This window comes from Mobula hypostoma, chromosome 30 (assembly GCF_963921235.1).
Source record: "Mobula hypostoma chromosome 30, sMobHyp1.1, whole genome shotgun sequence".
Lineage (NCBI taxonomy): Eukaryota > Metazoa > Chordata > Chondrichthyes > Myliobatiformes > Myliobatidae > Mobula > Mobula hypostoma.
Window position 1 is genome coordinate 15,831,630 of NC_086126.1, and position 11,944 is coordinate 15,843,573.

At 47.0% G+C, this 11,944-nt stretch overlaps 1 protein-coding gene across 1 annotated transcript; it reads right to left on the bottom strand.

Annotated features, from left to right (window-relative positions):
• Positions 1–2,924: 2,924 nt before the first annotated feature.
• LOC134339711 (probable G-protein coupled receptor 139) lies at positions 2,925–11,277 on the bottom strand. Its single transcript, XM_063036438.1, has 2 exons — positions 11,220–11,277; positions 2,925–3,799 (listed from the first exon to the last, which is right to left on the bottom strand). Exons 1-2 carry the CDS (start codon positions 11,275–11,277, stop codon positions 2,925–2,927), a joined length of 933 nt encoding a protein of 310 aa, XP_062892508.1.
• Positions 11,278–11,944: the final 667 nt, after the last annotated feature.

Consider the following 11,944-nt stretch of genomic DNA (forward strand, 5'->3'; position numbering starts at 1 on the left):
CCACAGCATCAGGGGAGAGAACCGCCGAGAGTTGCTGAGGACGGGGGCAAAGAGATCAGCTGTGATTTAAGGACCGTGCAGATTCGATGGGGCGAATGGCCTAATTTTCCTCTTATTTCTCATCGGCTCATAGTCTTATAAAAACATCTCACCCTCAATGGCAGATGGATGACGGACAACATTGGAAATTTCTGGCCCAAAGGTCACTGAAACACACAAAGTGCTGGAGGAACTCACGAGGTCCGTCACCGTCCATCGAGAGGGATAAAGATTCGATGTTTCCTGTCGAGAGTCCTCATCAGGACAGGAAGGGGGAGGAACCTGGAAGAAGGTAGGAGGGAGGGAAGCTGGAAGAAGATAGATGAAGACAGGTGAGGGGATAAGGTGGATGGTTTGGAGATAGTGGGATAACGTGAGATGCTGGGAGGTAATAGGTGAAATAAGCAAAGGTCTGAAGAGGAATGAATCTGATGTGAGAGGGTTGTGGAGAAAGGGATGAAGGAGGAGATGAGAGAGGCGATAGGCAGGCGAGGAGAATAGAGAAAGCAAGGGGGAATCAGAAAGGGAAATAAGAAAAAAAGATAGGGATAGGAAGGGGAAAATTCGCCGGGTGAAAGAAATTAATGTTTTTATCCTGTCATGTTGAAGACTACCCAGACGGATTATGAGGTGTTGCTCCGCCAACTTGAGATTTACCTCATCGTGGCATTGGAGGAGAAGTACCAATATCGGAGTGAGAATGGGTAATGGAATTAAACTGGTCGACCAGTGGGAAATCCTGCATCTTACCAATGGAGTGAAGCATCTGGACAAAGTGGACCCCAATCTGTACCGCGTCCCACCGATATTGAGATGGCTTCACCGGGTCTACCTGATACAGTAGATGACCCCGACAGATTGGCGGGTGAGGTGTTGCCTCAGCTGGAAGGAGTGGTTGCGGGCTTGAGGGAGAATCTGAATGGGCAGGGGTGGAGCATCCTCCGTTTGCAGGGATAACTGCCAGGAGGAAATTCGGTGGCTCGGGACGAATTGTCAGAGGAATCAGGGAGAGAGAGCGGACTGCAGAACGCGAAAATTAGAAGAAGTAAGGGATGCCAAGGTGCGATTGGAGGTAGGATCCCGTCGAAAACTGCTGAAGTTATGGAGAATGGCGTGCTGAATGCGGGGCTCATGGAGTCGAGCCCTCATTGGAACTGTAGCCCTGTTAGGGAGGCGGGAAGATGTGTTTAGGACGGAAGGTCGTGAAGTCGAGGAGATGCGAGTGAGGTCAGAAACAATGGTAGAGGAAGGGCAAACCCATTCTTTCTCTGCATCAATTACACAGACTATAATTCCTGGTGGTGAATGTTCCTCTCACTAACAGACAATGAGAGCAGACAGGGCGGTGTCTCCTCCGGCCGGTGCTTGACGCAAGCGGTGTACAAATTGAAAAGGAATCCCGGAACATGGTCGTTCACGGGGCAAGTGGTGTATGTCTACTAAGCGTCGGATCCAGTTCACCAACAAAATCGGAGTGATCCTAGAATTTATGATTTTTTTTTGGATAAATTCACAGCAGCATATTTCTTGCTTTTATTTCCAAAACACAGCAGCAGACGAGCAGCTCACATTAATTTAAGTTATAGACCTTAGCATTTCCTCAGTGCAACGACCAAGCCCCAGTTGCTCACCTCACATTCGTGACTGGTAGGTATAAAGGAGCCCTTACTACTTCGCTAATCCCGAACATTCTGGCACGGACAACTCACTGTGAGGGGCAGAGCAATCAAATCATTCTGCAGTTATTATTTTGACGTTACGGACCGGTGCTGGCATTCAGTGATAATAATCTAAAGCAAAAATGCTGTAAAAACAGAGGCAGAAGATGATAACTTTCGGATTACACAAGGATTTAGTTGTGTATATTATCTATGATTTGAATGCCATACGCATGACTTTCTCAACAGAGTGATCACAGTGCGAATCAAATTAATCTCCGTTCTTATGCTTAGATCACTTGTAATGAAAAGTTGTGGTCTGGAATTTCATGTTATCCGATTCCGTGAAGATAATAATCATTTAATCCCTGATGCTTCATCGCCGCTAATCGTTTTACAGTGAGATCCGGAAACAGCATCGCTTGAAGCTTAAATCAAATACCCTTCCAGATGATTGTTTCCAAGTTGCAAGTGTAACCTAGAGGTTCGGCGGGCGGCGTTACTCTGGGGAAGACTGTCTCTGTCCTCGCCAAAGGTGTGAGATCTGAGTTGGAAATCCTCTTTTTTTTTGTGTGGATGCTGTGTGATCTGCACCCCCGTTACAAATCAGTATCACGATATAACAAACAGAACACAAATTGCGCTTAAACGACTTAGCTTTATAATTCTTAGTTTCACTAAAAGAGTAGTAAAGAAAGACAAAGGGGAAAGGCCCCATTTTAATGAAACAGTCTAACGTGCACAAGTTGGATCTCACGGTTTCCCTTCCCTTGGTCCCCCATTGATTTCCCCGGGCTTCGTCGACTCCCGGCCCCACTCCAAGTCCACATCGTCCGGCTGTCTACGATCTCTCCTTTCTGGCGTCTTCTCTTTTCATCTCTCGCCGAACCAAAGACTCAGATCACCTCGGTCTCAGGCGCGCAGCTAGAAAAAATATCACTCTCTTCACTGGACGCCGCACATTATCCCATGCCATAACCCAAACGCTGCAGCTACAGAAAAACTATGACATTTGTCATGCTTCTACAGAAAGACAATTATATTAACTGTGATTCTACAGAGAGAATATTACATTAGGACTGATTGTACAGAAAAAAACCCATTACATTAGCAGTGCTTCCTCAGAAAGACCATGACATTAGCAGTGCTTCTACAAAAAGTCAGTTACAACAGCAGTGGAACCGTTCCCGGAGTGTTACACACGAATGAATAATTGTGTTTACAATTTTATTTGCAAATCTGCCCCATTGCTACAAACAGGTACATCACTCCAATTTTCAGCTCCTCCTTGAATTTTCTCTGTGTCAGTCCATAGATAAACGTGTTGGTGCAGGTACTGAGAGAGGACAACATGTAACCACATTCCTGCAGGATATAGGTCGGTTTGCTGAAATATCTATCTGTATAGAAATAGTTTTCGACTTGCCAGTTCACAGAAAATACGAGATGGGGAATCCAAATTAATATAAAATTGGCTGAAAGAGCGAATAACAGAATCATTGATTTTCTCCGGTTTGCCACCTCCGGATCATCACGATTTTCGCTGCTTTTTCGAAGTATCCGGCGAACTCTGTTTGTCGCTATAATCCGGTTGACGGTTAAAACATTAAAGAGCAGAATTAAACAGATAGGTAATACCGGTGCTGTGATGTTTTCAAATACTTGGTAGGCTTTCCACAGGGGCGATGTGACGTATTCAGCTGCGGGGACACAACGCCATCGATCCACAGCAAAGTAAGACGGAACGGCCTTGAGACAACACGCGGCACTCACGGTTGCGATCACCACAGACGCTGTTCTCTCGGTGCAATATCGGTACCGCACCTTCTGACAGCAGATGGCGACACAACGATCGAAAGTGAAAGATACCGTCAACCAAACGGAACAGTCCCAGGTACCGAGACTCAGGACAAGTAGCAGAGAACACGTCGGAGTTACGAGCAGGAAATTAGCGAACAAATATATATAATTTATCCTCTCTAAAATAATTACAACGACGACCACCATCAGATCGGCTACCGCCATGGCCACCAGGTAGAGAGTGATGCATTTGGACAGACCACATTTCCCGCGGGACAGGATCACAATCGTCGTTAAGTTAACTGAAATAAGTTATATTAAAATAAAACAATTACTGTCAGTTACCGCAGAATGATTATTAATTACGCAGTGTGAGTAATGGTTGATCGGGACATTGTCTGGAGTCAGGGTACAGCCCATTTGCACTGAACGAGATGGGATGTGGATGGCCCGGTCAAGCTGATTCTGATTTATAATGCAGAATTTAGATCTCGCCAGTTTCACATCCAAAAGTTAAGCACCAGAGGAAAGCCGGAGACTGAGAACAGAGGGCCCGCAGTCGGCACCGTTCAGTAGCGAATAAAGGGCCGAATACCAGCCCGTTGGGCGAAGTTATTAAATCTAACCCGAACAGAATAACATCTTGCCGAGAACGGTACAGGTATTGGACAGATTGGTTTTATTTTCAGACAGTACGTTGTGATAAACTTCTTTAAAGGACTTTATTTGATTAAATTCCACTTAAAATGAAATTAACTACATCGACAAAACGGTCTTCAATGCTGTTCATTGAAAATCGGGAGATATTTGGAGACGGCAGGGGAAGCCTTCTAACTTAACAAGCTGTGAAACGTCTCTCAGGCTAACTGGTCAGAAACGGACAGATCAACAATTTTAAATTTAGATGGGACACTCTTTGTGTTCTGTCGACAAGAACGGATCTAGCAGCTGGCGTCATGAATGTTTGGCGCCCCACGAAGGGTGCGACGCCAAACTTACCAATTGGTGCCGCATGAGGGCTAAACGAGATTTTTGCTGAGACAGTCTTAATCAGTGACTCATTCGTGGGAAATGCTCAAAAAATCAATATGATTTGAAAGTAATGCCCGAACATTAATTTCCACACACTCAATAGATCATTGTTTCGATAGGTAAAAGGTGAATGAAAACGGAGCGCAAAATGAACGGAATGGTTATTGCAATAAGACACAGAATATAACATCTCCCTTCAGCAGACGGTCCGCTAAAAGGGCAAAGTAATGGAGTAATGGCCGCAGCCCCTGGTTTGAGGACAAAGCTGCTTTGTCTTTAGGGAAACAGGGAAATAATTGTCCGGCAGTCTACTCTTAAAATCATAATTCATTTGTATGACTGCTTTTTCTCCGCTATGGGGGAGGATCGGGCCGGTGAGTCATTGCTGTTCCTGTCAGGATTTTACGTGAGGCAGTACCGTAGGGGTGAAGTGACTTGACAGGAAACGTCGAATATTTATTCCCCCTCCGTAGATGCTGTCCGACCTGTGTGGTATTTTCCAGTCTTGTAAGCATATATAAACATTCCTAGCAGACAGTTGAGTAAACAATTCTACAACCTGATAATGTATGTTAAGATTGATATTACATTAATATGTATATATAAATGTACCAAACACTTCAAGCATATCCCCAGTTAAAATTAAACCAGTAAATAAACGCGATTTACTTTTAGTATCTAAATTACGGTGGAAGTTTCTTATCATTGTTCAATAACATAACAATATATTGGACCGCACCTGCACATTGGCCATCAAGCTACGATTCCCGAGCGTAATACAGAGGTATAACATTACCTGGAACACCCAGTGCAGCAAGCACCGGGTAGTAAATTCTGACGATATTGTAAATTGCGGAATATCCCATTTTCCACCTGAAGCAGCGATCATTTGTATAAATTGTCCCAAATGTCTTCATGCACTGACTCGAGAAGTTCTTATACACCTGCCGGGACCACAATTAAATCATTCAGTGATCCCTTTGGTCTCATTAGACACAATCCACTGAACAAACACACAGTACCAACTATTTTTACTCCTTGTATAATTGCCTGTCATATTCAGCTCTTCAAGGAGAATTAGTAGGGCAATTCGCTTGATGTTTTTACCAATGGTTTTCAGCGGGGAGGGTCAGTGCAATTTTGTTTCGCAATGCTTGAATCATCAAACATTCTTTTCAGCATTATACATTTCACTTTGAAAACAAACGCAATCTCCTTCTGCTCCCGATCAATTATAACATTGCTAGTCACAGCCGGACCAACAGGTTGAAGCAGGTTCAATGTAGATGAAGTCTTCGCTGAGCCTTCCTTGGTGGGACAGCTCAGTCACCATCCTGTCTTTTCTGTGTCTGGACTGCTTCAGACGACAGTATCAGCTTGGCGAATTTTCAAAGCTAAGTTTAATTGCGTTCATGAGTGTCTCATGATTTTAACAATTCCGACAAAACTGAGCATCTGCAGAAATCGTTCCAACAAACAACCTACTGTGACAATATATACCACAGATTCACCACCTGCAAGCTAAGGAAATCACCCCTCATTTCTGATCTAAAGGGACGTCCCTCTGTTCTGTGGCTGTCATGGTCCGGTCCGTGACGTCCGCATTCTGGTTCACGGTCCGGTCCGTGGACTTCGGACACCGGGTCTTCTAGCTGTCCCTCGTTTGGTTGAGTTAATCATAGGCACCTGATTCCCATCTTTGGGCTTGGAATATAAGTGGCCCTGGGGTTGAGTGTGGTCTGCTGGTTTGTCTCGTCAGTTCCCCTGGGAGCACCCTGCCGGTGGAAGGCTAAAGCGGCCACTTGTCATCTTTAGGCAGCGTTGGAGATCCACCGCTTCATGGAGCCTTGTTGCCACTAGTCGGAGCTGTCTTTGCGTATGGATTCGGCTGTTTCCCAGGCCAGCTGAGTGGCTGCCAGCCACTCCGAGCTAGGTAGAGAACCGGTTGATTCCGTAGCTAATTGAGGTTGCCGGCTGAACTGAGACTAAGAGCTTCCCCGAAGCAGAAATGGAACTGCCTGTCGTTCTTTGGTGTTTGTCTCTTCTTGTCCTCGCCTCTGTGGGGTAAGTTATGCCGTTTTGCCGTTACCCTGCGGGGAATCTGTCTTGTCTTGTCCTTGCCTCTGTGGAGTAAGTCAGGCCGTTCTGCCGTTGCACTGCGGGGTGGGGGGGGGGGGTGGGGGTGTGTGTGTCCTGTCTTGTCTTGACCTCGCCTCCGTGAGGTAAGTCAGGCCGTTCTGCCGTTGCCCTGCGGGGGGACCTGTCCTGTCTTGTCTTTGCCTCTGTTGGGTATGTCCGGCCGTTCTGCCGTTATCCAACAGGTGGACCTTTCCCACCTTGATGTGGAGATAAAGTTGAGTCGCGGCTTGTCTATGGATGAGTCCCGGCTCTTTGTCTATGTACTGTCCTGTCTCATGTTGGTGTTGTGTAAACGATGAGTCCCGGTTTTTCGAAGGACAGGTCCCGGCTCTATGTTGATGTTCAATTCCCAGTCGGTCTCTCAGCTCCAGCCACCGAGTTATCAGCTTCCTCATTTGAAGACGAAGATCCCGCAGCCAAGCTCCAAGAACCCAAGCCTCCAGGATCCCGCTGCCAAGCTCCAAAAGCTCACAACCCAAGACCCCAGCCTGCAGCCAAACTCAAGACAAAAGACACCAGCCTGCAGCCAAGCTCAAGACCCAAGACCACAGCCTGCAGCCAAGATCAAGACCCAAGACCCCAGCCTGCAGCCAAGATCAAGACCCAGGACCCCAGCCTCAAGCCAAGCTCAGGACCTAAGACACCGGCCTCAAACCTCAAGAGCAAAGACCCCAGCCTGTCTCCAAGCTGAGGCCTCTAGATCCCAGCCACGTCCGGTCTTGAAGCCATGTCATGTCCTTGCCTGGTTCTGGGGTCCAAGCCCGAGGCAAGACCCAGGTTCTAGGTCCTTGTCCAGTCTTGGGCTCGGATTCCAAGCCTTGTCTCCTACTCCATGGTGCCTAGTCCTGGTCCCGCTTATCCTAGCCGAAGTCTGTGTTCTCGTCCCTGCTCCTTGCCTGTATCCTGTCATTTGACTACTCCAGTCAAGTCCTGTTTCTTGTACTTCAGTATCTGTGTCTCGCATTGGGGTCCGTTCCCAGCACCCCACTGTGACAGTGGCATGTAGACCAGATAGTGAAGGAGATGCGCTACGTGTTTGCCTTCAGCATAGTGGCATTGGAGGTGTTGGAATATCGAGTTATTTTTGTAAAAGATATTAATTAGATTGTCTTTAGATCATCGTGTGCTGTTCCGGACACCACATCGCAGGACAAAATGCACTAGAGTTGGAGATATAGCCTGGACTGGAGGGGTTGAGTTCGAGGGCAGTTTTCCATGGGAACCTGTTTTCCTCAGTGCTAGTGGTCTGAGGGGAGCTCTGATGGAATCTTATAAAACATGGGAGACATAGACATAGACGGCTTCAGGCTTCTTTTTCCCGGGTTGTAAATGTCCAACATTAGAAGTCACAGCTTTAAAGGTGAGAGAGGGAGGGTAAGTTTAAAGATGCACAGGGAGAGACTATTCATTGACGTTGAGAGTGGTCGATGTCTGGGACGCACTGCCATAAGGAGTGGGAGAAGTATTTACGATAGTGGTATGTTAGAGCTTTCTGATAGGTCGATGAATATGTGAATGGGGGGATGTGAATCACATCGCTAAATTACGTTTAACATTTTACTTTACCATCAGGGCTCCCCAGCCACTCTGCCGACTTATCTGCTGCTTTGCATGCAATGTGTTTCCTTGGATATTAAGCTCCAAACTATGATCTTCTTGCAGCAATGACTTAGAGATGCCCAGAGAATCATAGCAGCTAATCGCAAATTATGGCACAGGAGCACCGACCATATTCCATACACCGCGTGTATTCAGGTACAACACCTGTAGTCCCTCATTCATCATTCTGATTAATTTTTACACACGTTACCCTTTAACAGATCCACTGACTGCAAATTTCGGGAAGTTCAAAGGTTCAAAAGTTAAGTTATTATCAAAGCATGTATCGATATACAGCTCTGAAATTTGCCTTCTCCACAAAGCCATGGAATAAGGAAAGAAGATAAAAGTCGTTCAGAGAGAAACATGAAACACTCACCACTATATAAAAACAAGCAACGCAAAGTGATGATCAACCCCCAAAACTTCCCTCCCCCATACAAAACGGAAGAAGAACCTCGACCCTTAAATTAACCATCCCAAGTACAAATAATAATTAGAGAACAGCACAACATCAACGCCAAATCCCCTCCCCTTGCAAAACAAAAGATTTTGCAAGAGAATCATGGTCTGATCAGAGAGTCAGAAGGCGTGGGATCCAGGGGGGTTTGGCCAGGTTGGCTTGCCTGCAGAAGGCAGAGGGTCGTGGTGAAGGGAGTACATTCAGATTGGATTATTGTGACTAGCGGTGTCCCACAAGGATCTATTCTGGGACCTCTACTTTTCGTGATTTTTATTAACGACCTAGATGTGGGGGTAGAAGGATGTGTTGGCAAGTTTTCAGATGACACAAAGGTTGATGCTGTTGTAGATGGTGTAGAAGATTGTCGAAGATTGCAGAGAGACATTGATAGGATGCAGAAGTGGCAGATGGAGTTCAACCCGGAGAAGTGTGAGGTGGTACACTTTGGAAGGGCAAACTCCAAGGCAGAGTACAAAGTAAATTCAGGATACTTGGTAATATGCAGGAGCAGAGGGATCTCGGGGTACATGTCCACAGATCCCTGAAAGCTGCCTCACAGGTGGATAGGTTAGTTAAGAAAGCTTATGGGGTGTTAGCTTTCATAAGTCGAGGGATAGCGTTTAAGAGTCGCGATGTAATGATGCAACTCTATAAAAGTCTGGTTAGGCCACACTTAGGGTACTGTGTCGCCTCACTATAGGAAGGATGTGGAAGCATTGGAAAGGGCACAGAGGAGATTTACTAGGATGCTGCCTGGTTTGGAGAGTATCGATTATGATCAGAGATTAAGAGATTTAAGGCTTTACTCTTTGGAGAGAAGCAGGATGAGAGGAGACATGATAGAGGTGTACAAGATAATAAGAGGAATAGATAGAGTGGATAGCCAGCGCCCCTTCCCCAGGGCACCACTGCTCAATCCAAGAGGACATGGCTTTAAGGTAAGGGGTGGGAAGTTCAAGGGGGATATTAGAGGAAGGCTTTTTACTCAGAGTGGTTCTTGCGTGGAATGCACTGCCTGAGTCAGTGGTGGAGGCAGATACACTCGTGAAGTTTAAGAAACTATTGGACAGGTATATGGAGGAATTTAAGGTTTGGGCTTATATGTGATAAGGAGATGTCCTGATAGCGGTTATGCCCAACTCCTTATGCATCTGGCTCATCAGGCAAGATACAAAGTTGGCTCCCTGGTCGGTGAGGATTTCCTCCGGGATGCCTACAGGAGAAAAGAGCTGGACGAGAACACTGATCAGTTTTGGAGTGGTTACCGACCGGAGAGGAAAAGCTTCAGGGAACCGTGTGGCATAATCACATGCAAAAAGAATGTACTGATATCCTGCTGAGCTTTTTTCCAGGGGCCCCAGAATGTCCATTACAATCCGCTTACCTGGGGTGGTAATTACTGGCATGGATTGGAGGGGTGCTCTGTCTGATTTACGGACAGCACTGGTTTGTTGACACTCTGGGCACGTTTTGCAATATGTCTGCACATCAGTGTACATTGAAGGCCAAAAAACCAGACCTAAGTGCCCTGCCCAGGGAATGGTATGTGCAAGGTGTAGTATAAGTGACCTGCCACTACTTGGCACCACTAACCTCCTGCTCCCTGGCTCCCCTCCCTGATAAAGGATGCCGTTGTGAAGGACATACCCTGAACCACCTACCTGGGCGGTGTCATTAGCAGAGGTAGACCTTGGTTAACAGAGACTTTAACAAAGGATCGGACTGTTGTAACATGGTGATGTTTTCTGGCACTTCCCACTTAACATCTGACACAGCGTTTTCAGGCATTTCACAAGATAAAGGTGTACCAGCATGTTTCTGTAACCGCCGTTGCCATCGTCTCTTTCTGGGCCCTTTGGCTCCAGCATTGCACAGACTACCTCATAAGTACGGCAAAGGTTGTGTTCCAGACTGAGCTTGGGTTTTTGCCTGGGACCGTGTCATGACAAAACAAGAGGCATGCATTTTCGGTTCTGACACAGGTTCACGAGCATTGCAGAGACTTTTACCCCTGCTTAGGAGATCATACAGAACAGGCAAATCCCACCCCAAAAACATCTCCACTGGCAAATTCTCCACCGCCCCCACTGTCATCAGGTACTTTTGTCCATCTACCTCCAGTGTAAGTTCTACCTGTGGCTCCGGCTTACGGTCACCGTGTACACATAAAACCTCTGTACGCTGGCTGCAGTCAATAGCACAGGGCACACAACTTTTTCTTATGAATGACATGGAACTACCAGAATCAAGGATAGCCTTAAGGGGTTTATCATGAACTTTTACTGGAACAGATCTAGTCTCTCTCTCCCTGTCCTGGAAGTCACTCTGCTCACCTTGTCTAGGCACATAACACAGTCCAGTCAGTTTTGGTCTCTTCAGGGGGCAAACAGACGCTTTATGTCCCTGCTGCTGACAATGATAGCATATCAAAGTCTTAGTAAATGACTGAGCAGTGTGTTCCTTGTCATTTGCCCCCCCCCCCCGATTACCTCCAAAGTTCTCGTAAAGCTGTCCCTGGGGCGGTTGTAATCCCTGGAATCCAACCATGTTGGACGTGATGGAGTCCCCTTTCTGGCGTTCAGGTACTGCATGGCCAACTTCGCTGCCGCCAGTCCATCCTCCGGTTCATGTTCTCTCACCCACGTCCTGATGTCTGCAGGAAGCACCTGCAGCAGCTGCTCCAGATGATGGTCTCCCCCAGCTGATCCTTACTCCTCTGCCCTGGCCGCATCCAGCGATGACAGAGGCCCTTCAGCCGGTGATACGTCTCTGCCGGTGTCTCCCCAGATGGTGTTGAGGTGGCCCGGAACCGTTGACGGTAGGTCTCTGAAGAGATGTCAAATTTGGCCAACAGCGCCTCCCTCAGGTCGGTGTAACAGTTAGACTAGTCTTCATCCATGGCTGTGTAGGCCTCCAGGGCTTTCCCGGTCAGCAGGAGAATTAGTTGACAGGGTCACTCCTCCGAGGGCCACTGCCATGTTTTTGCCATGCGATCAAAACATAGAAGGTAATTTTCAATGTCCTCACCTTGTTGATACACTGGTATCTTGGGTTCCTTACACTGGTCTGCTGGGGGATGAACAGAAGGATTACCCAGTCTGCCAGGGGAAGAAATCACCGATTGCCCAAAGTCGGAGGTGTCAGGTTGACCTCCCCTTCTGGGCGCTGGAGTTGGAAGTTCCATTCTAAGGCTCCCACCTTCTGCTGTGGGGGA

What these genes read in the sequence shown, in the direction of transcription:
- LOC134339711 (XM_063036438.1), bottom strand. Translation starts at nt 11,277, where the DNA reads ATGGTTGGATTCCAGGGATTACAACCGCCCCAGGGACAGCTTTACGAG. An exon ending in GCTTTACGAGAACTTTGGAG is followed by an intron (nt 3,800 to 11,219) that starts GTAATCGGGGGG and finishes AACTTATTTCAG; the next exon opens with TTAACTTAACGACGATTGTG.